The sequence below is a fragment of the Ustilago hordei genome (assembly GCF_900519145.1).
Source record: "Ustilago hordei strain Uho2 genome assembly, contig: UHO2_contig_19, whole genome shotgun sequence".
In the NCBI taxonomy this organism is placed as follows: Eukaryota; Fungi; Basidiomycota; class Ustilaginomycetes; order Ustilaginales; family Ustilaginaceae; genus Ustilago; species Ustilago hordei.
Genome location: NW_024545256.1, coordinates 87,400 through 115,324, shown reverse-complemented (window position 1 = coordinate 115,324; position 27,925 = coordinate 87,400). Strand labels below are relative to the sequence as shown.

The window sequence follows — 27,925 nt, the reverse complement described above, 5'->3', positions numbered from 1 at the left end:
CGAGGGCAGCGAGGCGTGTGTTCTATTCACGCGTCCAAGCATTCCAATACCACACCACGTTGTTCTTAGCCGAACTTTGAACAACACATGATGGAGGAACTCCCCTTCCTCGCCTCTGTTTTCCACTCCGCAGGAAAAAGGACGCTACCTTCAGCTCGGCCAAACACTTCACGGCGCTGTGATGGCGAGTTGATGCAATGTAGATGCTGCGCATTAACTTACCCTTGGCCAACCTTTTAGCGCTTTTTGAACGACCGACCATGTGATTGCTCGCTACCGTTGCTTGCATCGACTCACAATAGTCAGATTTCTGCACGCTAGGGAAAGCTGTTTTGTTCTACTTGCGTTCGCATTCTCCGCTTCCAAAGGCAGGTCAGGCAGGTTTGCAAATTTCTTGACCATCATTTCACGAGTATATTTTGAACCAATATTTCTCCTGATCGTCAAATTCAACACAAGTTCCGACGCGTTCACAGCTCCTCTGAGACCCAAGGAGCGCAATGAAGCAAGTAAAAGCATGTGACCTAGCGCGAGTATGTATCTTCTACTTCGAGCTCACGTTAACGCCAACCTCACTCACTCACCACCACGTACTTAGTTCATTATTATCATCGCAATCGATACTTGTGATCAACGCTATTTGACGCACCTACTTTAACAAAGGACCAGGCTCAACACACTCGCGCAACCTCACGATTGCTAGACGCCAAATGGAGGTCGATTTGCTGTTCTGTGGACCAAGACACAACTACGGAAACGCAAGACTAAGATACAGGTTGACTTTTTCTGTGTGGCGATGAGAACGATGAGTATACACAGCTCCCTCGGAGTTGCTGCGACATAGATATGCTTTTTGCTTTTCTTTATGCTGCCAGGTATCCTTGCTGAGGAGGCCGCTAGTAAAGACGCAGAGCGACGTTAACACTCATCAACTCCTGCATCAACAGCTTAGCAGCGTACGGAATGTGAATCTGCGAGATGGCGGTACGGTTCCTACAGCTTCGGCACTCATATGTACCCTTCTTCAAGTTCGCCAGTGCCGTCAGACCGCACAGATCGCAAACATGAATACGGTAAGGATCCGAAGCATCAAACATACGCTCCTTCAAAAACCCTGCGATACCATGCGCGATCATGCAATCACGTTCCATCTCTCCGAAACGCAATCCGCCTCCACGAGATCGTCCTTCCACTGGCTGTCGTGTCAAGATCTGAACAGGACCTCGTGCACGAGAGTGGATCTTGTCGTCGACCATGTGCTTGAGTCGCTGGTAGTAGGTAGGGCCCAGATAGACTTGTGCTTGAAGCTTGCGACCCGTGTGACCGTGGTACATGACCTCCAAGCCACGCGACTGATAGCCGAGACCACGCAAGATCGAAGACACAGCTTCGACGGTGAGCTCTGTGAAAGGTGTAGCATCACCTTCCTGACCCGACAAAGCAGCCACCTTGGACAAGAGACACTCGACCAAATGTCCGATGGTCATACGCGAGGGGATGGCGTGTGGGTTGATGATGATGTCTGGTGTGACACCCTCTGTCGAGAACGGCATGTCCTCCTGGCGGTATGTGATACCGATCGTACCCTTCTGACCGTGACGAGAGGCAAACTTGTCACCCGTCTGAGGAACACGCGAGTTGCGGACTCGGACCTTGACAAACTTGTTACCGTGTGAGTTGGTGGTGAGTAGCACCTGGTCGATAATACCATTCTCGGTCGACTTGAGCGAGATACTGGCATCCTTCTTGGTGTGCAATTTCGAGCGCATACCCAACTCCTCCGAGTCTGGTGGCAGCGGTGCCGTCTTGCCAATGATGACGTCGTCGCCGGACACACGCGTGCCTGGTGCACAGAGACCATCGGCGTCGATCTTGTCGTAGGTACCGTGTTTCATGCGGATGGTAGTGTCGCGATGCGGCTTTTCGAACTCTTCGAGCTGCATGACGCCGACCTTCTTCTCCTCGGCCATGTATCCTCGGTAGTACAGCGAGCGGAAGAGTCCTCGGTCGATCGAGGATTGGTTCATAATGACCGAGTCTTCCTGGTTGTAACCCGAGTAACACATGATAGCTACAATGGCGTTTTGACCGGCGGGCAACTCTCGGAACCTCAAGTGCTCCATCGATCGAGTCGTTCCGAGAGGTTTTTGGGGATAATAGAGGATATGGTTCATCGAATCAGCTCGGGAGATAAAGTTCGAGATAGGAATACCGATTGCCTGCTTGCCCATCGCTGATTGGCTATTGAGCGAAAAGGAGGAAGAAGAAGAAGAACGGGAAGAACGAAAAAAAAAAAGGGAAAAGGAAGAAAAACGGTCAGTATGGTACTCATTAGATGGCGGGGAGGGCAAGGGGAACAGATGATAACATACTAAACGTTTCTCGGCGATTGGTTGTGGTCGGGGAAGGGAACGATACTAGCACAGATACCGAGGACCATGGCAGGATGAATCTCGCAATGGGTCCATGTATCGGGTGCAATCGTATGAACGGACTTGAGTCGAGCCGAGGGATCCGCCGAGTTGAGGTTGATCTGTCCGTTGCGGGCCTTGTACTCCCTTGACTGCTCCAAATCGGTGGTTGACATGCAAATTAGAACCGATTCCTCTTCTTCGGCGTCGAGGTACTCGATGACACCTTCCTGGATAAGGTGAGTCCATCGGAACTCTTCGCCGGTCTGTGGAATGGTCTGACCGATCATCTCTACGTGCCGCTTCTTGATCAACAAGGTCATGTCGTGAGGGTTGACGATGAAGACAGGACGCAAGACACGAGAGGCATCGGTGTAGATACGGAGCTCTCGCTCACGGATGTCACGAACGACGGAGACTTCGTGCGAGATATCATCCTTTCGACGAAGGTCGCGAAGAGTGTCGACCAACTGAGCAGGGTCGTCGTGCGTGCCCATCCAGACACCATTAACAAAGATCTTGGTCGCCTTGGCGTGGGCGAGCTGCATGTCGACCAAACTGTCGAGACCGAACTCCTCCAAGAACTCGACAATAGGTGCTGAGGGCGTACCGACAGTGACGGTAGCCATCAGACTGAGGTTCTTGACCAAACCACACGCTTGACCTTCTGGCGTCTCGGCTGGACACACCATACCCCAGTGGGTGTTGTGAAGTTGACGAGGCTTGGCAATCTTACCATCACGACCGATGGGGGTGTTGGTACGACGCAAGTGTGAAAGTGTAGAAGCGAAAGCGAATCGGTTGAGTACCTGCGAGACACCGGCCTTAGCCTGCATGGCCTTTTTCTGGTCTCCCCAGTTACCGGTAGCAAGCGAATATCGCAAACCGTTGGTGATGGTGCTCGACTTGACGGCAGCCTGGATGTGGAACTCGCGGTGCTCCTCGACACACTTTTGCAAGTGTCGGTAGACGTCACGAGTGACTTTGCGGAAGAGCATACGAAAGAGGTTGGCCATCAGAGGACCACCAAGATCGATACGCTTCTTACCGAAGTGGTCACGGTCGTCGATCTCGCGGCGGTCGAGAGCAGCAAGCAATAGACGGTGAATCATGTAGCCGAAGAAGTAGGCCTTCTTTGTGTTGGAGCCCTCTGAGGTCGAGATGTGTGGCAACATCTCCTTCTGCAAGATCTCCTGCGCATAGACGGTACGCTTTGCACGCGAGAGACCGGTGGTGGTACCACGACGACCGATAAAGTCGAGGGCAACATCACGGTCCTGAATGACGAAGGCCTCCTCGATACATGGCTTGAGCATTTCGAGCATGGGTGTGTCGTTGAAGTCGTAGCAGATGTGTTGGAGCACCTCTCGGTCGGGGACGATACCGAGAGCACGGAAGACAATGACGATGGGGATGTCATTACGAATGTAAGGGAGGGTGGCGCGGATGGTGTTGTTGGCGGTCTTTTCCTTGTTACGAGAGAAGAGCTTGACCTGCATTGTAGAGATGGTCTTGCCTCCCTTCTCGACGGCACTGCGGATCTCGGCAAGGAAGGTGACGGGAGCGGGAGGAGCTTTGGAGAAGACGTAGACGTGGTTGGCAGCCATACGCTCTTGAGCGATGAGGACCTTTTCGGAACCATTGATGACAAAGTATCCTCCTGCATCGTATGGGCACTCGTTGAGCGAGTAGGACATCTCATCATCGAGACCCTTGAGCCAACAGAAGTCAGACTTGAGCATGATGGGAACCTTGCCGATGAAGATCTGTTCCTCTTCGACGTCCGTCTTGCCATACTCGGGAATCCAAGCAGGATCACCGTTGAGGTCGACTTCATCCTCGCTCTGCACGAGCACCTTTTGTGTCACATCCACGAAGAGGGAAGCCGAGTAAGTCAAGTTACGGAAACGAGCCTCTTGAGGGAAGAGCTGTGCCGAGCTACCGTCGGACTCAGTCATGGTTGGCTTGTTGAGGTAGATCTGACCGAACTCGATCTCGTATCGACGGGTCTTGTCCTCTGCATGACCGGAATGCTGATCGCTCTGCTCGAGGGTGAGGCTGCGCACCTCTTCGACGAGCTCCTGAATGGTGTTAGACATGAACTCGTTGAAACTGTCGAGCTGGTGACGCACGAGACCCTTTTCCTCGAAGAAGGCACGGATGACGTCCCAGCAATCCTCCTGGGTGATCTCTTCCGAGTATTCATCACCATCTTCGTAGTCAACGCCCTTACCAGCGCCGTATGTCTCGTTGTAGCTGTCAGTGCCGAGATCATCGACGTCGATTGCATCCTCATCGAGCGTATCCTTCATGTATTTGTCGTATGCAACCGAGTCCGCCATGATTGCAAGTAGTGACGCTTACCCAGCGTCGAGGGTTGGAGAAGGAAGAAGTCGAAAGGTCGGGACAACAAGACAAGCTAGCGAAGCAGCTGCGTTGATGCTGGCTTGTAGGTGATACGCAAACAGCAACAAGCGTGCTGAAAGGCCCACTGATGATGCAGTATGCTGAACTAGGCTAGCTATGCTGGGTTGTTTCGAAGTTGCCGACCGAAGGGCGAAGAGGGTAGAAGAAGAAGAGCGTGATCGGATGCAGTCGACAAGCACCGGCGGCTAGGTCGTAGATGTCGGTGACCAGGTGAATGAGCTGATCAGAGGCTCGGTTGCAGGAGCAACAGGTTCGGATGGGAGAAAGGTGAAAGGGGGAGATGACGACGGTGGAAGGAGGAGGCTGATCACGACCAAATGCGCTAAGTTGGCGACGACCAAGGCGTGGCTGCTGTGTTGTCTCCTGCCACTTTCGCCCAGCGCAGAACAGCAGTCACAGCGCGCAACTCTCTCTCCTCTTTTTCTTTCGGCTGCTGGAATTCTTATCGTGCGAATGAAGCCAAGTACGCGTCAATTTCGGAAGACGGGAAATTGACTGCTGTGGAGAACTCAGCTAAAACTATGTAGCTGTTTGGGCCCCTGCTTCATACCATCACCATCCCCAACGCTGTTCAACTCGACTTGGCTCGCAAACCAGCTCGCAGCAGCACCTATCACCCGAAAGCCCACCCAGGAATCTCTACCGGATAAGCCCCGAAGTCTTTCAAAATGGGTGGAGGCGATCTCAACATGAAAAAGTCGTGGCACCCTCTCCTGCAAGTCAATCAGGAAAGGGTGTGGAAGCGGGAGAAGGAAGCTCTAGAAGAACGCAAGAAGCTTGAGGAGCTGCGTCGCGAGCGGGAGCAAGAGCGAGAGATGCAAGAGCTGCAACGCTTGCAAGAGGAGGCTGGAGGCAAGAAGCGTATTGATAGAGTTGACTGGATGTATGCTACTCCTGCCACCACTGGCTCCAACTCGGCTGCCGAAATGGAGGAATACCTGCTGGGAAAGAAGCGGATCGACAAGCTTTTGCGAGGAAACGAAGCCGAGAAGGTGTCGAAGAACAATCAGCAGAACCTGATCTCGCTGCAGAACGCAAACTCGGCTCGCGACCTTGCGGCCAAAGTGCGAGAAGATCCGATGCTTGCGATCAAGCAGCAGGAGCAAGCAGCATACGAGGCACTACTACGGGATCCTGCACGACTACGACAGCTCAAGCTGCAGGCAGGTATTGATGTGAATAAGGGAAGCAAGGAAGAAAAAAGACGCCGAAAGGAGGAGAAGCGCCGCAGACACGATGATGATGATGGGCACAAGCGCAGACGATACGGTGATGATGACCGTGACAGCGACCGTCGACACAGGTCACGTCACAGCGACTCACGCGGCGACAGTCACTCACATCGTCATGGAGAGGACAGAGACGGCAAGTCAAGAGATCGAGACCGCAGTCCTCGTCGGGATGGCGAATCCTCGTCTCACCGTCGTCACCACGACGAACACCGATCCTCCAGGAGGCATCACGATAGCGAGCGGTGTCGCCGAGAACGAGCTCGTCCGCCATCCTCTCACAATGACAACGAAAAGCACCGCTCCTCTCGACACAGCAATGGCGAATACTCCGACAGGCGCTCACGAAGCCACAGCCGGAGTGTCTCTCCTGTCACAGACCGTCGTCGTCAGGATGACCTTCCGCCGCGCTTTGGAGATTCATACCGCCCACAGCCACGCAGTCGCGACCCCCGGTTCAGAAACGGAAGCTCCTCCGCTTCCACACGGAGCCGCGAAGAGGAGGACAAGCGGAAAGAGGAGATCCGACAACAGAAGCTTCGAGAGATGGAACAGAATGCCAAGTCCATGGAGGAGCAACGCATTTCCTTCGTCTCCAAGATCAATGCTGAAGAAGCAGAGCAGGACCGCAAAGAGGCTGAGCTGCGACAAAAGCTCATTGATGCAAAGGCAAAGGGCCACAACGATGGCAAGGGAGGCTTCTTGTTGGATCAGCAGAGGAAGACGTTTGGTGATAGTGTCGACTTGGCTGAGCGGATGAGGAGGGACAGGGGACGGTTGCAACGTATGGACTGATGACACCGCAATGGTCCAGCAGATCTTCCCTTCTAGCATGACCATCGCTTGTCGTATACAGGCACTTCAAGGAACAGCAATATACCCTTCTTCCATATATGATCTGAAGCCGCGTGCAATGGCGTGAAATTGGTCTCAACCGAATCACGTGTAGTTTTGACTTCTAGCATTGCTCCGTGTGTCGACGGAGGTCCTTTCTTGTCGGCCTGTACGCAATCGAACTACGTGCGAGAAGCGAGGTCAGACAATCCTCTGCATGACTGCTGTATCATGAGCCAGATCTGTGCGTTGTAGGCCATGCGCCGTCATGGAGTAGAGGCAAGAATCTCAGGGTTCAGGTCGTTCAGGCAGGGTCCATTCGGCTGTGCACGTGCATAAAGCTGTCCGTGCGTTGCAGGCCTAATTTCCCAGCTCAGCAGCCGAACATCAAGCCTCACTCCTTCCATGTTCAGCACCATCACCTCATGTAAGCTGCTAAAAAGCCGTCATCTGGGGCCCTCTCATCGCAGAAGCAGCTTTCCACCCGCTTGATCGCTCGATGTATCTTCGCACGACACCGTAACCGGCTCAGTCCTGCTTCAGCTAGCAGCCATGCCTTCGATACAAACCAGTACCTCAACCCCTGCGCTCTTATCTCGTCGATCCACAGTCCTAGCACCACCATCACTTTCCGCCGTCACCCATCTTTCCTCCTCCCCTGCTCCTGCACAGCCGTCTTCTACATCTTCTCGCCCGCATCCATCGCAATCACACCGTCGGAGAGACCTGAACCACTCTCTCTCGCAACCAACAGCAGCATCCCCCGTTTCCACACGAGAAAACATCTCCTCCTCTTACACCGCAACAACCTCCACAAGCGGAAGAACAGGTGCGAGCGGGGAGAAAGATGAAGGAGTAGTAGTGCATCCGACATTTAGAGCTGATGCAGGGGAAATGCGGGGCGATGTACTTGTGAGAGTGGAGGGGGTCGAATTTTTCGTGCATAAGGATGTGTTGATGTTCGCTTCTCCTTTCTTTCGTGGCGCTTTGGGTGGTGGATGGCGAGAGAACAGACTCAGTACTCTATTGCAAGCTCAGCAAAATGTCGCTGTGCAAAATCAAGAGGATACGAAGAACGTGGGAGATCAAGAGCAGCAAGAAGAGACGCCAGAAGCGGAAGGCTCGAGAAAGGAAAGAGAAGCAGAGGGGACGGAGCATGTAGTTGCGGTGCAGGAATGCTCAAATAAAGAGCAAGGAGATGGTGAAGGTGAGGATGTAGTTGGAAGCGGAATGGGATCCGAGTCCTTGGGTGATACCGGCGATGCGAGACCGAGGAGCTTGTTGAGGGCTTCCTATCATACCGGCCTTTGGAGTCAGGATGACGAACCACCGTCACGAAGCGAGTCGACTTTTACTGATGCTGCTGAAGCGCTCAGCCCCACAGAAGCGGAGGAAGAGAAAGAGGATGCGAGCGTCAATGACGATGAAGATGGTTTCGAAGACGACGAGACCGACTCACAGCCACAGCACCCTTCAGGGAAGCCTTCACAAAGTCCACGCAGAAACTCTCAATCTGCAAATGCAGCTGGTCTGAGGCAGGTCCGGAGTAAGTCGAAGCACCTCGCCACCCGTCTGCCACTACGAAAGCTCGAGTCTGCAAACCGAAAGCAATCGATCCCTGCTCGAAGCACAAGCAAAACCTTACCTCAGCAGGACCCAAAATCACCAGCTCGAGAAAGATTTGAATCGCTAGCAACCCCTCCAATCTCCCGTCGCTCCTCTGACCACGCCCCTTCGTCAACACAACCTCTTGGTCCCACAAATCCTGCTCAAACCACCGCTAGGTTACCATCACCCTACCGAAACATAACATCAGTCATCGACCTCGCCGAAGAATCAGCATCAACATTCCACGATTTCCTCTATCACACATACCCTCATCTCGACCTTTCCGTTACTTGGTTCAACTGTGGACCTCTTTTGAGGTTCTCTGACAAATTTCAAGTTCCGTTTCTCCGGCGATCCTGCTTAACTTTTCTTCGGGCTGCATTGGCCGGGAAGCCGATCGAAGCGATGCGATTGGCTGAATTACACGGTTTCGACGATCTATACAAAGAAGCTTCTCGTCATGTTCTTGACAACTTTTCCTCTTGGGATCCGCAAGACTTGGACAGACTTTCACCGGCTACACTCCTAAAGCTCGAACGAAAGAGGACTTGGTTTCTGGAGAGGCTACTCAAATTGGGATTGGCCAATCCAGCAAGAGACTATGAATGTCATCCGAACTGCCCCGATCCGAAGTCATGCGCAAAGTTATTAGGGGAAAAGTGGGGTCAAGCGTACGCAGGAGCAGTGAGGTACACACCTCCACAGCCCAGTGTTGTGTATAGACAGTTGAGGGAAGCAGGTTGGGAAGGGACAGGGTGGGGTCTGAGTGCCTGTCAGGGTGCGGCAAGAGTTTGGGTTCAAGGGCTTTTTGATAGGATGTTTGAGCTAGGTGCGCTTCATGGTAGCGGGAGGATGTTTTTGAGTGTCAAGCTCGATGCGGCTGCGGGTGGTGGGACTGGGGGGATTGGCAGGGGTCTCAGTAGAGAGGGTTGAGGGAGTGCGACATCGTCATACGTTGCCTGCAAGTAATGTGAATCATTCTAGCGAATTAGGTTAAAGTTGTGTTGTGATCTCGATGCTTAGATGTTTTGTGTCGTGTGTGTATGTGACGACGTTAATTGTTGACGGAGTGAAGCGTGATGAAGACAGATCTGCTGTTGGTCACATTTGAAAAGGGGTGCACGAAAGCTCAGAGGAGTGCAGGATGGTGTCGTCATCCGTGGAGAGAGAGCTCGGCGGTGGCCTCGCAGGAATCAGTCGTAGGTCTGGTCATATCAGGATGCATGAAATCTGCATCCATAGAATAATGTAACAAGCATTGACAGCAAGTAGGAGAAGCAGTCGTCGAGCTTTTGTGCGCGCTCACTTCGACAAAGAACCCTGCGACAACGAAGCCCTAGGCTGAACGTATCTAAACGGCGGTCTACCCAACCACCTCAACAACACGTATCCAATGATCAGGAAAACAAAAGTGATAGCTCCCAAGAATCCGGCATTCTCTGCATTCGTAAAAGTCTGCAATTCGTACTGATTGAGCACATCCTGTCCTGTCCTATAACATTGAGCTGAATCCGCCTCGCAACTGAATTGGATGTTCCTAAACTCGTTCTGTGCCAGCGCTGAGTATGTATAAGTAATAGGTGAAATCCAATGCAGCCAAATGAACCAAGGTGGAATACTCGAGAGCGGTAAAAGATTACCACCGAAGAGGAGGAAGATGACGTTGATGACCGGAGCAAAGACATTGGCCAGCTCGATGCTTTGTGCTCCGCAACCGATAACGAGACCCAAACCGATAGCAGTACCGACCTGGAGGACGTTGATAGCGAGCCAAATGAAAAAGGCGCCTGCTGTTTGACGCAGTCCTACCATCCAATAGACTACCGCATAGAGGAAGATTCGTTGGATGACCTGGTTGGGTACTTCGGTGATGATCTTGCTGAGATAGAAGGAAGAGATTCGGTAAGTGCTGGCGGATCGTTCGCGAAGCATGACGTCTCGTTGCAACGGGAAGATGGCAAGAATGGGAGAGAGAACGGCGATTGAAGCATTGACAGGAATGATGAAGAGAGCACCGATACGTGCGAGTGCACCGCCTTGATTCAGGTCTAGCCTGAAAAAGTCAAAGCCGACGATGATGAGCAGGACAATGTTCTGCGCGAACGAGGCAATCGCCACCGTTGGATCTTTGACGACGAGTATGACGTTGCGGTGACTAAGGAGCCAGAGTTCGTGGAACCAGGAATTAGGCCATGTTCCAGCAGTTTCGTTTGCGTCGCGGCTTTTGGGCACGATGCGCGATGTTTTGCAGTCCAGTTCGGGTCGTTGCGTTAGCGCCGTATCAGTGGAAGTGGATTCGGCAGCTTTGTTCTTCGCAGCGAGGTTAGCAAGGAAACTTTCGCCGTGGGTGCACCATGAAGTGAGAAGATTTCGAACACGCCTTTCAGCTTCGTTGGTCTTCTCGTAGTTCTCAGCAATGGTAATGTAGTAGTCCGCATGGATGATGGCCGAGCGAGTCAAACCATGCTGGAGCTCGGGCGGGTGGACCAGAGTAGTAGATTTGACCTCGAGTGAGCAAGATGACCTTGTCAAAGTGCTTGAAGATGTTCCACGACGGTTGGTGGATAGTCATGAGCGTGAATAACTCCCTTTCGCGTGTGATCCCCTTCAGGTTCTTGCTCAGGTTCAAAGCAGCAAAGGCATCCAAGCCTGAAGTAGGCTCATCAAGAAGCAGCACGCTGACGTCGGCGACAAGCTCGGTTCCAACGACATTCGAAGGCGCTGATTCAGGGGCCTATTTATGTGTGCTCGTCGAAATGTACCCTTCGTGTTGGATGGGAAAACCGAGTTGCAAGCGCAAACGAACATGTGTTTGGAAAGACAGCGGCACCTTAACATCGCCGCCGTAGGCAATCACATCCACATCTCTGGTCACAGATTCGATGCCATAGCACCACAACCTCTGATACCGTGACCGTGCCGAGTCAGAACAGCGAGACAGCCCAATGCAGTGCAGACTCGGGAAACGGAAGGTGGTCTTTGATGAGTGTCAGTTCTGCTTCGGACTTTCTCTTTTGGTGTGCTTCTTCCCTGTACATTGATGCACACAACGCTTCTCCACGTGGGGATCGTGTCAACTCCCTGCCATTCGACCCGGGGATGCATTTATAAGACACAAGGTGAGGACATACGATAGATAGATCACGATCTTAGCTGAGCATTCGCAGATGCCTCATACGCCAATAGCTGAAGCTGCCGCTTGCTGATCCTGAATGCAATCGGAGACCATTCACCAAGCGACAGGGACACTGCGACAAACCTGATTCAAGCATCTCTGGAGCTGCAACTCCTGACAGCTTTTTGCTTGCAAGTCTCCAGCGGAAGCAGGAATTCGGAAGGGCGACGAACTCTCGCCGACTTCCGAAACTCGGGCGCGGACATCTCTCTGGAGATCGCGCTAATTTGCGATTCATACCATCGTCGATTCGCTTCGCTTGATGCTAGAACGTTGGTCGTGTCTTTCTTCGAGCATCTTCAGCCAATCATCTCTCAAGCTCACAGAAGAGCCTAATGTGATCAAGCCAGTCGAAGTGTGTGCGTGCAAAAACAATTTCATATCCAGACGTGAGGGTTTAAGATAGTGTACAAAGGAAGAAGAGGAGCAAGCTTTTGATGTGTTGCCGTGGTCTTGGTCTTTTACTTGAATTGGGTCTCGGTAACACCCTTGCCCATGGCCGAAGTGGAAGCAGCCTTGAGAACAGTGTTCAAGCAAGCATCGACAAAGTTGGCGCCCGACCATTTCTGGTGTGTCAAGACATCACAGCCAATCTCGCGCTCCTTGCGCTGCACCAACTCGACGTAGGCCTTCATACCCTCCTTGGCGAATCCAGCAGCGAAGAGGTCCGAGATGTAGGCGTTCGAGTGGAGACCACCAAGAGTGATGAATTGCCAGACGAAGCCAAGCTTGCCGAGATCCCAGACGTAGCTCTTCATCTGCTCGGTGCTGAGCTTAGCGGCATCCCAATTGAACGATGGCGACAAGTTGTATGCGAGCCATTGGTGAGGACGAGCGTTCTTGACACCCTCAGCGAACTCCTTGGCCTGGGCAAGGATGGGCGACTTGGTCTCCATCCAGAGCAAGTCGGCGTAAGGACCGAAAGCGATGGCACGGTTGATGGCACAGTCGGTACCACCCTGGTATCGGTAGTATCCCTCGCGGGTTCGGCAGGCATCCCAGTCGAAGCCGATCTCGACACCAAGACTCTTGGCCTTGGCCTTAGCCTTGATGAGCGAGATGCCGATCACCTCCTTGCGGAACTTGTCGGCCTCGGCCTTCTTGCCCTTCTTCTCGAGCTCGGCGGCGACAGCATCACCGTAGCGGACGGGCTGAGCCTTGCTGAGCCACTCGTCCTCGAGGGCGATGAGCTTGGGACCATCGGCACCCTCCTGCTCGGCACGGTTGAGAATGTCGACAAGGGACTCGAGGTTGGTGTGGGTGGTACCGAGGATGAAGGCGTGGTCACGCTCGTCGACGTTGGTGGTGATCAGGGTAGCAGCTTCCGAGTCGGTACGGGCAACGACGAGGTTCTCGACACCCATAATGTCGTACTGGAGTCGGATAGCAACGAGACGGTTGATGTGCTCCTGGATAGGAACAAGCACCTTACCAGCCATGTGACCACACTTCTTGGTACCAGGAGCCTGGTCCTCAATGTGGATACCAGCTGCACCCTTCTCGACAAAGAGCTTGGTAAGTTTCATGACAGCGGTAAGACCACCGTGGCCAGTGTCGGCATCAGCAACAATGGGACGGAGGTAGTCGATGAGAGGAGTCTTGGCACGCTGCTCGGGCGACATGTTACTTCGCTCCTCGCGCTGCTTGCGATCGTGGAAAAGCTGGGCCATGAAGAGGTGCTCCACCTTGAGGGGGACAGTGTTGTAAGGGTAGTCGGCAAGATCGGGACCGGGCTCGTTGGTGGACGAGGCGGTCGACGAGCACTGCCAACCGGAGACGTAGACGGTTTCGAGGTGCTTTGCCATCTGGGTTACCTGAACAGGGTCAAGTGCACCGTAGGTGTGCGAAGTGGTGGCCTTGGAGGCATGGTTCTCGAGCGTCTTCCAGAGCTTCTTGGCTTGGGTGTCCGAGGGGTAAGTCTGCTTGAGAGTGCCTCGTTTCGAGACGACCTGCTCGGCAGTGTAAGGGCGGGTGGTGTTGGCGAAGCGAGGGTTCTTCCACCACTGCTTGACGGCCTGGACTTCTTCGGCGAAGAGCTTGAGTTCCTGGTCAGCCATCTTGATTTGCTATCTCTAGATTATGATGTGGGTGTATGGGTGTATGCCGTGCAAGAGAGAAAGAAAGGTGTGTGCAGTCGAAGGTCGCGATGAAGAGTATTGCAAGACGTTTTGATAGGTGAGCGAAAGTAGGGTGGACGTCGACAATGAAGGAAACGATGGCGACGAGCAAGATGTTAGTAGCATGCAAAGACAAAGTTCACGAAGCAGGCTCAGCGTACAGTATATATTTGATTGCTCGATCCGGGCTCGAGCCTAGTCATCCTGCCTCGGGCAAGGCATATGACGAGGCCAGGCGAGGCGGAGCTAGCAGGGATCGCCCTTGAGGGACAGCAGAGGCGCAAGGCTGCTGCTGCTACGATGATGCCATTCAGAAGGCCTGGAGACCGGCAAGAGGGCAGCGTAACTGTGCCGGTCACACACACACACACACACACACACACGAAAAAAGTGCAAGTGGCACAGGACCGAGCGAGTCTGAGGAAAGGGTGAATTCAAGTGTTGAAACCCATCGGACCAAGCGGACTGTGTAACTCATTGACAGCAAGCACAACAGAGGCAGCGAGTTGCTCTCCTCTCTTGACTTGCATTGTGGAGGATTGGCTGCGAAAAGTGGCAGCTTAACGCCTCGATCCCCGCAATCCTCTCATCTTGCCTTGCTTTCCAGGCAGTCAGATCGTCGTCGATTCCTAGGAGATTTTTAGTCTTGAGACACACGAGCTGGCGCCTTCTCTTTGTCTTCATCTCCGATCCGCCCGCATCTGAGCTGCTTCCGGCATTTTCAGAGCGTGAAAGCCTGGTTCACCCTCGATCTATCCATCTCTCTGTCCTCATCGCACCTTGTCCAACCACGCCTATCTATTTGTTGTCTCTTCATCAATAACTGCATGGAGCAAAAGGGCCTGTGATCGTCTTCATCTGTTCGTCATGCTCCTCAGAGGCACGATTGGCGTAGCTGTCTTGACAGGGAAAGTAAGTTTAAGAGCGTGGTCAGACAGATCAAGTGAAATCAGGCTCTGAGAAAGTCGATGCTTGCATCTGGAGGGAGGCGGCCAAAAAAATCGAAAATGTCCAAAAGTCCAGCCTCGTCGCGAACCCTGGCGGCGGCCTCAAACGGAGTTTTGATTGAGCATCGACTCGAAGCCAAAAGGGAAAGCTCAGATCCTTGCAAAGCCGTGATTTCTATCCCGCGTTAGTTCTTTTAGCTCTAACAAAGCTAGTGGCCTCGTTATGTGACACCCGCTTTCCGAGGTTTTGACATTTCGCTGCCAAAAATTCTCCACACTGTTTGGTTTCTTGTTGCTGGATGCGCCACTCACCGATTCCGACACGGCACCAACACGACGATGGGTAAGCCAAACACATCAGCAAGGGGCGGCAAAGGTGGACGCGGGGGTGGTGGAGCTTCTCGGGGTCGAGGAAGGGGAGGTCGTGGTGGAGGTCGAAACATGGCTGACCGCTATGCATCTGCTTTCGAAACTGACAGCTGGAGACCAGACAGCGCCATTGATGAGCCTAGACAAGATTCTTCGGACGAGGCAGCTGACAGCAAAGACGACGAGGAATCTCAAGACGACGTGGAGGACGAAGAAGAGAATCAAGCTGAAGCAGACAGCGACTACAACTCGGTCGATGGCGGCGACGATGTCGCCTCAATATCTGTTCCCGTTGCAATGTGGGACTTCAACCATTGCGACCCGAAACGCTGCTCTGGCAAGAAACTCTCCCGTTTAGGTCTCATCCAGGAACTTCGCGTAGGCCAAAAGTTCCGCGGCATCGTGCTCACTCCGAACGGCACGCAAACCCTCTCTCCTGCCGACGCACACATCATTGCCGAGAACGGCGTCGCCGTCGTCGAATGCAGTTGGGCTCGTCTCGACCAAGTGCCGTTTGGCAAGCTCAAGAGTCCGAACGAGCGTCTTTTGCCACACATGATCGCAACTAACCCGGTCAACTATGGCAAACCGATGAAGCTCAATTGTGTCGAAGCACTTGCTGCGGCATTTTATCTATGCTCGATGCCTGCAGAGGGTCGATTGCTGCTGTCCAAGTTTGGCTGGGGTGAGCATTTCCCCAAGATCAACGCGAGGTGGATTCGTGCATACAGAGGATGCAAGGATGCACCAGAGGTCGACCAGTTGAGTCGAAAGATGGTCGAGGAGGACAAGCTGCAGAAGGAAGAGTTGAAGAAGCGGTTTAATGAGCAGGGAGGCATTCAAGGGACGCTGGATAGGATCGCCGACCAAGCAGCTCAGCATGACGACGAGCTTGACAGCCAGGACGAGCGCCAAGCTGAAGAGAGGGCGCTTCAGCAAGATTTTTCCAAGATTGTTCGTGTCACGCATCAATCTGCCCAGGCCTAAAGCTATCCACACCGCATTTCTGTTCCCGCCACGACCTTGCATATGTACTTGTACCATCTGTCTCTAATTCACAAACTTGTTGCAATCCTTGTCCAACGGCAGCATTGATCTCGAGACACTCAGCTTCGGGAGTTCGACCAAAATGGAAGCCCGATATTAGCTGAGATCAGGAAATAGGTATCGAGATATAAGACGGAAGCAATTTGTCGAGTTCACCGGTCAAAAAGCAAGCAGTCCGAACGAGGGCAGGCACACAGAATAGGTGGCTTTCAGTTATCTCTGAAGGGATTATCATTTTTTTAGTGTTTTTAGAAACACGTGTTTCTCGATTTTGACGTGTTTTTATTTCGCATAAGAATCTTATGTAAGCTCATCCAAAATTGAAAAAACACGTGTTTCTGAACGGGACCAGGTAAAATGATCTCCCCATATTGGTTACTCTTCAAATGATTACTTCATCACACTGGTGCGCCATGTCCTTCATCACCGACAATGTATTTGCATACATGTTATATCGAACTAATTTTTTTTTTAGTGTTTCTAAAAACACTAAAAAAATGATACTCCCATTTGTGGATTCAGGGCTGATATCACGTGATTGTAACACGACCTCGTCTGATTATGATCACTTTGATCTTGACCTGATGTAGGAAATCGGCGATTGCCTTTGCCAAGTGAAACTGCAAGATGCAAGTGTTACAGGTGCTCGGTGGATAAGTGAAACCCTCTGATGGTTGCGTTGACGTATATGCACGAGATGCACCAAACGAGACAACGATGACTTTAGCGATGCAGCGCGTAAGTTGGCATTGCCTTGTCACATCAGCTCGTTCATCGGCCACCTCTTCTCACAACGCTCGAATTGCAACTAGCTTGATTGCGCTCATATCGACCATTCTTGCCATGCTCGATATGTTTAATAATTTCTATCCAATCTCCGGCTGAAACACCAATAGCAGTGAGATGAGATTGCCAAGAGGGAGAGTCGGTGGATGTCGCCGGACTTGCTCGGCCTATCTCCCACACGACCAAGCCTGGCTAAGCCGGATCGATCGAGGTGGCGAATAATATTAGTGGGCATGCACCTTTTCATCGTTGTTCCTAGCGATGATGACAGCTACCTTTGCCACGTTTGCTTCTTGGCATGTTCCGGTGCAGTACACTTGGCTGAGAAAGGTCATCATAGTCAGTCGCATTCACACAAAGCCAAAGACAAGAACGGGGGTGAATGGACTTTTTCAGGGTCAGCTGTGGATCGACTTGACATGTTGTCTTCAGAACAGCGAGCAGCAGCAGCAACAACAGTAGCAGCTGCCTGCCTGTTTCGTGTGATTTTACGCTCTGCCGTTTGTTCTGCTGCAGACGCACACACACACACACACACACAAACACACACAAACACACACAAACACACACACAATCACTCACCACACATGTTCCCTCTCTATCTCGAAAAGCATCCATCTCCTCTGACCCTCTCCATCATCTCACCTTGATCATTCAACACACACCTCCTCACCTTCGCTTACGGACACTCATCGATCTTTGCCCCCTCCCCTTCCTTTTTTTCTTTTTTTTGCTCGCTCTCGACTTCTTATACCCCGAGGACCATCTCGCATGCACCATCTCACGGATCCGTTTCACTTGGCGCTGCTATCTCCGACGGGAACCTCTACACCTCGGCTCATAACCCGGCATCTTCGAGGTCCTTTCAAACTCTGGATTCGCGTTCCTATCGTCACATACAATCTCTTGATTGGGCAGCCAGGCTTACTCGAAATCCTAACGGATACTCTTCCTTGCGCCGACCCACCGAACCAAGCCCTTTTGTGCATGCTTTCAAGTCTGCGCAGAACACTGCCAAGACAAGACTCGGCGCAAAGCTTGTCCATCAACCCACGGACTCAACACTGTAACGTCGCATCCTGTTCTTATCCAGCAGATATCAGAAAGCTAAAAGTTCAAAGCGCTCGTGCCTTCAGCTCTTCCGCCGAAAAGCTTATCGTTGCGCAAATCTCTTTTGCTAGTTCGCAGGTCGCCATTATCTCAGCGCACCTTTCTGTATCGCTGGGCAAAAGGCAAGGGCTTTCGCGCAACCTTGACGGCTTCATCGGCTAACATAAGCGCACATCAACTCTACCTCTCCTGTCCTGAAACCTTATAGCTTGGACCCACTTTCAACATGGCGGCACATAACGATCATCTCTCGATGGATGCGCAGCCACAACTACCTGAATCTTCCGCTCAAAACGAGCCGTCCACCTCCTCTCCACCACAGTACAACCCTTTTCGTCGTGCTTATGGCAGCTTTTCAGGTGGTGCCGTACTCGCTCGTCTCACCAGCTCCACTTCTTTACGCGTACACCATCCTAACACAACCAACAGCAGCAGCATAGACTCGAACACACAACCAAGACCTTCTATCGGCCATCGCATCTCTTCTCGCTCTCGCAAGTCTGCCGAGGCAGCCCATCTCGCAGAGCTCAGCAAGCCTAATGGCAAGTTTCAGAGTGGAATCAAGTGGCATTCGCAACAAACACCCGAACCTTGGATGGAGGCAAGTCATTCAACAGCATTGACAGCCGAGCAGAGGGAGTTGGGCAAGGAGTTGCAAGAGCAAGCTGCATTGGCGAGTGGTAGTACAGCTGCTGCACAAGCTCATGCCAATGCGAGCGGACTAGGAACTCCCATCTTTGGAAATGCGAACAAGGGCGCAGATTCCAGCAGATCCGGATCGCCAAAGAGTCTAGATGCTCGCCTGCCGACAGTCTCACAAACCATCTCGGCCATCCGAAGCAGTGGCATTCATCCCGAGATTCTCGCTGGGATCAGCTCGTCCAACACAAGCACGATGCAATCCGACTCGCCCAAGCCGGTGGAGTCTACCGTTGAACCGAGTGGTATGACAAGTTCAGAGGAGGCTATCCTCAGTGGTGGCGATGGTGCTACACCCTCTTTGACACCACCGCCAGCCAAGAGCAGGGAGCCTTCTCAGTCCGAGCAAGGCGGTATCACGGGCGACAACCACATGGTCGCACGCGCAGCTCAACTCGTACTCGAGGCAGCAAGACAGCAGGCACGCGTCGAGACAAGGAGGAAAGGCAAGTCAGCTCCTGCTTCGCCTAAACGTATCGGTGCCAGCCTCTCCCCCATTTCCACAAGCACCGCCGCGGACCAACCTGCCGCACAGCAAGCACCAACGGCAGAGACGACAGATCAGCTTGAACGCACCCCTTCCCAACGAGCACGCTCCAAGTCGGATGCCGGTGACGAAACGCAGGTCAAGCGCAGGAAGAGTTTTCTTCGTTCCATGAGCTCACGTTCGCGTCGCAACAAGAGTGATGCCAACGGCAACGCATCCGAAGACGGGTCGGAAACGCCCACTCCTTCCTCCAACAGTCCCGCTAATGCTTCTGGCACGAGCTCGGGCACTGTCACTCCCGGTGGTAGGAGAAGGAGATATGTCGACACCCGAGACTTGGACTTGTTGGCCAGAGAGCTCGCCGCAGAAGCGATCGCCGAGCAGATTCCTCAGCCTCCCTTTGCACGCCCTCCAAGTGGCAGTTCATCGCCCCTTCGATCCAAAGCTGGTGTGGCGGCCTACAACGACCCTCGTCGACGATCTTTCCCAAGCATTCTTGAGGACGCACCGCTGCAAGATGATGGCATCACTCTCGCTCCAACGATTAGCGGTAATGGGTTGAAGCAAATGACTCCGCTGCATGATGGACTATCCAATGGGCGCACGCGACGGGCCGACATGGCAGCTGTCGGATCGTCTGGCTTGCCTGCCGATCCGACCAACGGCATGGTTCCAAAAGAGATGTTTTTGGGTTTGGGCGGCTCGCCCTATCCCAGCATCTCTCCTCCTGCTCCAGCGATGCGAGCCTCCGGCAACGCTCTGGACACCATGGACCCATTTGGCATCCCGATCACACAGCAACCTTCACCGTTCGACGCAACCATGGCATACGCAAACAAGACGCACGTCTACCACACTCCGAACCAGGTCGCTGTCTCTCGCAGCCTTTCTGGAGCATCCACATGGAGTGCCTCCCAGACCTCGCCCAATGGTAGCACCAAGCATCGCCGCCCCGTGTTGACCATGACCATGAACGATCCCCAGGCCGAGTTGCAGGGTCTCACCAAGCCACCCAAAGAGCCCAAGAAGTTGACTCCGTTCGGTAGCAGGGCAAGTAGTCGGGCGCCTAGTCCCAGTCCCTCATTCACCAACCTCAAGAAGGAAGCTGCTCGACAGGAGGTGCAGGCTGAGGGTGGCAAGGTGGCAGACGAGGCGAAGGAGGAGAAGGATGCACTCAAGGTCGAGGCAGAGGATGTCAAGGCGAGCAGTAGGAGGAACTCTCTCGCTGCATCTGAGACTAGCGTTCGGCCAGGGCTGGCTTCGGTCAAGTCAAGCAAGAAGAATCGTCTCTCGACCATGTTTTCCCGCTCCAACAAGTCTAAGACGCAAATCGAGACGCTCTCCAGAATTCAAGCCGCATCAAAGGCTACATCGGCGACAAACTCACCAGAGCTCAGCGTCTATGCCACACCAGCCTCAGAGGCTCCTGCTGCCATGTCGCCTCAGTCTGCAGCTATTTCGGCTGACAGCGATGCGGATATCTCGCCTATCGCTTTCCGTACGGTTGACCTCCCGCCGATGACGCAAAACTCGAGGCCAACCAACAGCTCCAATGTCGGCGGAAGTACCGATGCAAGCCGGCCTTCCAGTGTCGCCCCTCAGGATTCGATCGAGTCGAAGGCGGCAGCTCCCAAGAAGCGGCCCATTCGTGCCTTGTTGCGCCGACTCAGCAGTTTCAGCGGCGATAGCGCAAAAGCAGAAGCAAAGAAGGCAGCTAGGAAGAACAGTGCAAAGGCAAATTCCCCTGACGTGGCGACTATGCCTGTTGTTGACATGGACACGATCAAGCAACTCAGCGAGAACCCAAACTCCACTTTGGAGGACATTAAGATAGGAGACGACAAGGTTGAGGTTGCGAAACCTGACGTGGAAACCGTAGAGGCAGAAGGCTTGGCGTCACGCCTCGAGGGCCTCGACCTGTCTAAGGCGTCGCCAGTGCCTGTGAACGAAGAGATGTCTAAAAACGGCTTCGGAACTGGAAGTGCCTACAAGCTTAGTTCCAGCACCAGCAACCCGGACACGGACACTAAGCAGGCCAAGCCGACCACGGTTGCCGAGGATGTAGTTGGTACCGCCCCCACTTCAACCGCCACAAAAGTAGCCGCAACCGAGAACTCAAACACGAGCACAGAGGAAGAAGCCGAAGGCCAAATTGGCAGAACCGACTCTCAAACGCCGTCGTCCGAAGATTCCTTTTTCCTTGGCGCCAGCAGCAGTCGACCAGGGAGCGGTGCAGGAGGGTTGATGAAACACGGGAGTGAAAGCGCCATAAGCGAGGAGCTTCACACTCCCGATCCTTCCACCGCCCACTTGCCAGCTTCCATGGCGGGATTGGGAGGAAAGAAGGACGTGGACCCGGTGGTGACCAGCATCCCTACTGATGCTGAGCAGCCCGTTGCGCTAATCTAAGGAGGAAAAGCAAAGAGCGGAGATCTATGGACAGTATCTCTTGCTGCCAGCTTTATTTAGCAATACGATTTGTTTTGTATGCACCCTTGATGTGGAAAATTGCGTGATCATTAGGGTTCATATGGTCCAATCAGAGTGTTGAGCTTCGGCATAAGGACATGGGATCTTGGTTCCCCACGGGAGTTCACATTGACCTTTCCCCCGTCTTACAACGCTGCCTGTTGTTGTCGTTGTTGTTGCTGGGTCAAGTTCGAAAAGCTGAGACAGCGTCTCCAACTCTCATCTCCCGAGCTCGGATGCTGTTGCGGATCACCTTGCGGTCAACTGATTAGCGTTGACGCGGAGATTGAAGGACGAGATCTAGAACTCGGTCTGCATGGCTCCGCGGACGTCGCTTGGCAAACACTTGAACCTGGAGACTTGCACTTGGTTCTCGTCATGCAAGACAACATAGTCTAACACCAAATGGGACCAAATGGGCAGTTGCATCGAGCGCTGAGGCACCTTTATCAACCAACGAGAGCAGAGCGACTACTTTTTTGTTTGGCGAAGGCGGATGGATTTGATGATTTGATGCGAGACGATCTATGGGCGCCACTTGTTCGGAATGCGCAAAGTGACAGGCGGGGTCCGACATACGAACATCAGCCAGAAGTCGTCTCTGCGGATTTTCGGAATTATAATTCGAATGCGTTGTTTCCGCGCCATTTTGAACTGCATTTGTGTCCAGCATGTGCAGTGGTTCCACAGCTCTCTTGACAAGCCACATCTGCAGTGTTGAGGATCTTGCTTATCTACCACCACCATCACATAGCAGTCGGCAGCTATGTCTTTGGCGCTGAACCATGTAGCAAGGCTGATCTAGTGCGGCTGTTATCACGAAGGGACCCTTTGGATATGTGGGGATCCACCGGTACAACAAAAGCGGCGCTCTTCGTTCGGGTTCGGGCAATTGGTCCTCCTTCCGATTCTCCATCTATTCTTCTGACAGTTACCAACATCCCATTCCAAGCCTGACCCTCGATCAGCTTCCTGTTAGAGTCTTCTCATGTTTTCTTGCTTAAAATGTTGTTGATTTTTTTTTTTTGATTTTTTTTTTTTTGATTTTTTTTTTTTTGATTTTTTTTTTTTTTGATTTTTTTTTTGACATGTGTCAATTTTTCAGGTGCTTCCACAGCAGCCAGAATTTCAACGTTCGGCTGGAGTCCCGGAAATTCCGGTAGAACATGTTGCTTGCTTGACTGACTTTCGGTTTCCACCAAGCTACCAAAGTTGCGACTAGTTTCGAGCTCGTTATCCTGGTCTGCACAGATGTTGGAAGACAAGAAGAACACAGTGTAAGCTCTGAACCTTAGTCGACTTTCGTTACGAGCCGTCGACAATTCATGCAATTGATGGAGAAACCTTCCACCGCATGAGTCCCGTCCTTCCGTGTGGAAACATTGTCTTTTATTCTTCCGGCTAGTTTTTTCTGTAGGGTCCTTGCAGATCCACAGACACTGCTGTCTAGCCGTCATGGAACGGCAGACAGCCAAAGAGTAGCATACGAAGCTGAGCGTTGCTCTTTGCTGTGTCATACACATTCGAGCTTGCTACCACCAAGCAAATTTCATATATGAAGGCGGCAGTCGATCATCATTTCTTCCAACCGTTCTTCATCTCAACTCCATCACCTACCTTCATCGCCTTTTCTACCTTGCCACTTCAACCCAAAACACCTACCTGAGTGCGGTCTAGTGTCGTTAGCTATGCACATCAACGAAACTGCCTTCGGCCAGTTGGCTCACAAGCTCAGCGGCGGCATGTTCTTTGCTTACCAGGAGCTCAGCGAACAGCTCCCCGCCGGCTGGCTTCAAGACAAGTCCGTTCACCTCGACCCCGAGGCTGTCGCCGACTGGAAATCCTGGGCAGCACGATGGGTCAATAGCCCCGCGACTGACCCTCTCAGCGACTCCACCCCCAACACTCTCTCTGGCGTCAATCCCGACACCCTTGTAGGCTGGTACGGCGACAATGATTCTGCCAACCCTCAAAACTGGAGCTCCGCCGAGAAAGCTTTTGTCGCTGGCCTCATCTGCCTCTACACCTTCACCGTTTACCTGGGCTCCGCCATCTACACTCCTTCCACTATCGGTGTGATGCAGCAGTTCGGCGTCTCGTATGCAGCTGCCAGTCTCGGTCTTGCTCTCTTCGTCTTCGGCTACGGCTCGGGTGCCATGATTTTCTCGCCCCTCTCCGAGATCCCTGTCCTTGGACGTAACTGGATCTACATTATCACCCTGTTTATGTACCTCGCCTTCTCGATTGGCGCTGCCGTCGCTCCCAGCTATGGTTCGCTCATCGTCTTTCGATTCTTGGCAGGTTTCGTCGGCTCGCCCGCCTTGGCTACTGGTGGTGCCACGCTTCAGGACATGTATAGCCTTGTGAAGCTTCCTTATGGTATTGCTCTTTGGGCTGCTGCCGCCAGTATGGGTCCTGCGCTCGGACCTGTCATGGGAGGCTTTGCCGTCGAAGCAAAGACTTGGCGCTGGCCTCTCTGGATTCAGGTCTGGTTTCTTGCACCGGTCCTGGTCGTTATGATCCTCATGCTTCCTGAAACCAGCCACGCCAACATTCTCCTTCGTAGGGCGCAGCGCTTGAGGAAAATCACTGGTTGCACAACGCTGCGCTCGGAGGCCGAGATCGAACAAGCCAAGCTCAGCACGCGCAAAATCGTCGTCGAGGCGCTCATCCGTCCCATTCAGATCTCCATCCTTGATCCTGGTACCGGATTCATGAATCTGTATGTGTCGTTAGTGTACGCTATCTACTACAGCTTCTTCGAGAGCTTCCCCCTGGTTTACCCGGTGAGCTACGGGTTCGGTTTGGGCACGACGGGTCTTACCTTTGTCTGTGTCGTTCTGACCACGGTTATGGGCGCTGCCGGCTACATGTACTACATCTACTACTACGTAGAGCCCAAAATCCGCCAGACAGGAAAGCTACCCATCCTCGAGTCTCGACTGATCCCTGCCATCCCAGCTAGCATCATCATGCCCATCGGGCTTTTAATCTTCGGCTGGGCTTCACGAGAGTCGGTCCACTGGATTGTGGGACTTATTGGATCCGGTATCTACAGTATCGGCTTCTACGTCTTCCTTCAGTGCGTCATTCTCTACATTCCTTTGGTTTACCCCAAGTACGCCGCTTCCCTGCTCGCAGCTAACGACTTCTGCAGGTCTACACTCGCGGCAGGATTCGTCATGTCCGGGCACCCCCTCTTCAAGAATCTCGGCGTTGGACCTGGTGTCTCGCTCTTGGCTGGCTTGACCGTCCTCTGTGTGCCCGCTCTCTTGCTCTTGTACAAGTACGGCGAGCTTCTCAGGTCCAAGTCCAAGTTCACCGAGAAGGAACGTGCCTCGTCCTCCAGCTCCACTGTTGCGCTCGAGGAAAGCAAGGACCCCGTTGCGTGAAGAGATGCAACCATCCTCACATCAAGTCTTGCTTCATCGCAAATACCAAGCTTTCAGACTTTCATGCCTTACCTTGGCTTGCATCTGATTTGTTCATACCCACTCAATCCTGTTCCATACATATATTGACTCTTAGATACTTCTCATCTTGGCATGGACTACAACCTCGCTTTCGTCATCGTTGCTCGCTTTCGTGCTGTAACATGAGTCGTTCCTCTTGACTCTGCCGGAATGCCTGCCTTCAGTCTCTTGTTCGTTCTGAAGACAAGATGTGAAGGGCGATAGGTCAGACGATGCTCAAAGTGTACCGGAGGATAGTGGTTGAGATCGAGCTGACTCGAGCGATGGACACGTTCCAGAACCTTAGACCGCTCTTCAGGAACAACACGCACGTGGTTGTCCTCCGCTTATACACGGGCCGATCCGCAGTGAAGGAAGGCCATCGCAGTCCTGCAACCGAACAACTATTGTAGTACGGGAACTTGTCAAACTCTCCATTTGGGGTTGGGGATGGATGCCGCCGGCACTGGGAGCGATGGCCAGGCAAGGTGAGCGAAACAGACATGCCGAAACATTGTCCACGTTCTTGCCGATGATGTGCACAATCAGACAGGCGGTGTCACGCCTGGACACTTCTCGTGCGAATACATGCCGCACAAGAAAGTTCGATTCCTATCATTGCATTGTACGGAAGCTAGTACTTAAACTAGCTTCCCTCTAGATCCTCCTTCCCGCAATCCACTTTGTAACACCATTACAACGTGCATATAGCCTGCGCATGTAACAGGCGGTCCATGCCGATCTACCGGCCTTCCTGACTGCTGAAATTTTCTTAATCTGGCCAATTCCTATTGGCGAAGCGATCCATCCCGCCGGCCATGTTCCGCAGGTCTGCATTTCGCTTGTCTGAGACACAATTTGTTCTCATGGGAAGATTTCACTCGCTTCTCAAGACCACTTTGACCTCGCAATCGTTGATCCTTCGAGCTCCTCTGGCCGCCTGTCTTGGTATTGACGGAGGTATAAAGTAGGAGGCGTTGAGACCGTTCTTCGCAAGTCCTCATCCTCACCTACAGTCGTTTTCCCATGCTAGCTTTGTTTCCGCGATGCAGCTCCCGACCAACCTCCTCGCCCTGCAAGCCCTCTTGGCCTCTGCAGTCTCCGCCGCGGCCTTGCTTCCCCGGGACACCACGCCTAGCAACACCTCTGCCCCAACCTCCACCACTCCCGACAACCCATTCCCCACCAACGTTGGCTACGCAGGAACCATCAAGCACGGCTCCCCACCCTTCCTAGCCGTTGAAGACCGCATCCCAGGTCAACTCAAGACTTCCATCGACACCCGGTTCAAGCCCATCCATGAATTCAAGGACGACGACTATAACATCTTCCACAACCTCGGTAACGAGTCTCCTTACTTCCCTTCGCCACTCTTCTCGTCTTTTCAGGAGAACAACACTGTGCTGCCTGAGAAGTGCACTGTGAAACAAGTGCACATCTTGCACCGTCATGGATCCCGCTACCCCACTTCCTCGACTACCGAAGGAGCTCCTTATTTCGGGGAAGTGATCAAGAATGTTTCACGTCTGAACAACCCCCAGTCAAACTTCAGCGCTTCGGGCCCACTTTCTTTCCTTAACGACTGGAAGTACGAGTTGGGAGCGGAGATCTTGGTCCCTGTCGGAACGCAAGAGCTCTTCGACTCTGGTGTCTCGCACTACTACCAGTATGGAAGGCTGTACAATGCGTCGAGCGACCGGAAGCCCGTGATTCGCACCACGAGCGAACAGAGGATGTTGGACTCTGCTCGATACTGGACCCTTGGCTTCTTCGGCTGGGATGCATCGACAAAGATCAATCTCGAAGTGATTCTGGAGGGAGGTGACGGACTGAGCACACCCGATGCGTTCAACAACACTCTGGCCTCCTACGACACTTGCAACAATTCGGACACGATCACTGTTGGTGACACGTACTTGCGTCCGATCTGGGATGGCATCTACCTGCCCAACATTACTCAGCGTCTGCAGCAGTACGTCAAGGGCTTGACCTTGAAGGATAAGATGGTATATGGTATGCAGAGCCTCTGTGCCTACGAGACTGTCGCTCTTGGCTACAGCAACTTCTGCGGCCTGTTCACCAAGGAAGAATGGGAAGGCTTTGAATATGACTTGGATTTGCAGTTTAGTGGTGATTACGGCATCATGAGTCCCAACGGTAAAGCACAGGGCATCGGCTGGGTTAACGAGTTGCTCGACCGTCTCACCAAGACTCCTTTCAACATCAGCACAATTACCACCGAGAACAGCACGCAAGACAGCAACCCAACCCATTTCCCTCTCGACCAGTCCATCTACGTCGACTTCACCCACGACGACATCGTCCTCTCCGTCCTCACCGCGCTCAACTTCACCCAAGTCGTGGGAGAGTTCTTGGACCCTCACTACCCCGATCCCAACCGTACTTTCAAGCTGAGCCACATCACTCCTTTCGCCGCTCGACTCGTCTTTGAGGTGGTGGATTGCGAAGGAAAGCAAGGGCAGTATATTAGAACAAAGCTCAACGATGCTGTCATTCCATACAGTGAAGCTCAGGGTTGTCCGGAGGGCAAGGCCCTTTGCCCGATGAAAGACTTTGTTGCGTTCCAGCAGGAGAATGCGTACAAGGATGCAAACTTTGGCAAGGCTTGCTTCGGAGTCAACGGTACTGATTTTACTATTACTGGCCCGGTGAGGAACGGAACTGTTTACTAGACGAGCACCTTTGGTCTTACATGCTGCATTAGAGCCTCGCTCGCTTCTTGGGCTTGATGGCGCAA

General features: G+C 52.9%; 9 protein-coding genes across 9 annotated transcripts; 6 read left to right on the top strand and 3 right to left on the bottom strand.

The window, feature by feature from the left end:
• Positions 1–896: 896 nt before the first annotated feature.
• UHO2_06480 (DNA-directed RNA polymerase II subunit RPB2) lies at positions 897–4,753 on the bottom strand (the record flags this gene model as incomplete). Its single annotated transcript, XM_041554897.1, has 2 exons — positions 897–2,241; positions 2,373–4,753. 2 exons carry the CDS (start codon positions 4,751–4,753, stop codon positions 897–899), a joined length of 3,726 nt encoding a protein of 1,241 aa, XP_041410831.1.
• Positions 4,754–5,506: 753 nt separating this feature from the next.
• UHO2_06479 (uncharacterized protein) lies at positions 5,507–6,862 on the top strand (the record flags this gene model as incomplete). Its single annotated transcript, XM_041554896.1, has 1 exon — positions 5,507–6,862. The coding sequence occupies one exon, from the start codon at positions 5,507–5,509 to the stop codon at positions 6,860–6,862; it is 1,356 nt and encodes a 451-aa protein (XP_041410830.1).
• A 591-nt stretch (positions 6,863–7,453) lies between these two features.
• UHO2_06478 (uncharacterized protein) lies at positions 7,454–9,442 on the top strand (the record flags this gene model as incomplete). Its single annotated transcript, XM_041554895.1, has 1 exon — positions 7,454–9,442. The coding sequence occupies one exon, from the start codon at positions 7,454–7,456 to the stop codon at positions 9,440–9,442; it is 1,989 nt and encodes a 662-aa protein (XP_041410829.1).
• A 369-nt stretch (positions 9,443–9,811) lies between these two features.
• On the bottom strand, positions 9,812–11,081 carry UHO2_06477 (uncharacterized protein; the record flags this gene model as incomplete). The annotated part of the gene is made up of 2 exons (XM_041554894.1): positions 9,812–10,844; positions 10,972–11,081. The coding sequence occupies 2 exons, from the start codon at positions 11,079–11,081 to the stop codon at positions 9,812–9,814; spliced, it is 1,143 nt and encodes a 380-aa protein (XP_041410828.1).
• A 1,064-nt stretch (positions 11,082–12,145) lies between these two features.
• Positions 12,146–13,741, bottom strand: UHO2_06476 (putative isocitrate lyase; the record flags this gene model as incomplete). The annotated part of the gene is made up of 1 exon (XM_041554893.1): positions 12,146–13,741. One exon carries the CDS (start codon positions 13,739–13,741, stop codon positions 12,146–12,148), a length of 1,596 nt encoding a protein of 531 aa, XP_041410827.1.
• A 1,346-nt stretch (positions 13,742–15,087) lies between these two features.
• Positions 15,088–16,104, top strand: UHO2_06475 (uncharacterized protein; the record flags this gene model as incomplete). Its single annotated transcript, XM_041554892.1, has 1 exon — positions 15,088–16,104. One exon carries the CDS (start codon positions 15,088–15,090, stop codon positions 16,102–16,104), a length of 1,017 nt encoding a protein of 338 aa, XP_041410826.1.
• A 2,182-nt stretch (positions 16,105–18,286) lies between these two features.
• UHO2_06474 (uncharacterized protein) lies at positions 18,287–21,655 on the top strand (the record flags this gene model as incomplete). Its single annotated transcript, XM_041554891.1, has 1 exon — positions 18,287–21,655. One exon carries the CDS (start codon positions 18,287–18,289, stop codon positions 21,653–21,655), a length of 3,369 nt encoding a protein of 1,122 aa, XP_041410825.1.
• Positions 21,656–23,403: 1,748 nt separating this feature from the next.
• Positions 23,404–25,107, top strand: UHO2_06473 (putative FLR1 - Putative H+ antiporter involved in multidrug resistance; the record flags this gene model as incomplete). The annotated part of the gene is made up of 1 exon (XM_041554890.1): positions 23,404–25,107. The coding sequence occupies one exon, from the start codon at positions 23,404–23,406 to the stop codon at positions 25,105–25,107; it is 1,704 nt and encodes a 567-aa protein (XP_041410824.1).
• Positions 25,108–26,213: 1,106 nt separating this feature from the next.
• On the top strand, positions 26,214–27,860 carry UHO2_06472 (uncharacterized protein; the record flags this gene model as incomplete). The annotated part of the gene is made up of 1 exon (XM_041554889.1): positions 26,214–27,860. The coding sequence occupies one exon, from the start codon at positions 26,214–26,216 to the stop codon at positions 27,858–27,860; it is 1,647 nt and encodes a 548-aa protein (XP_041410823.1).
• Positions 27,861–27,925: the final 65 nt, after the last annotated feature.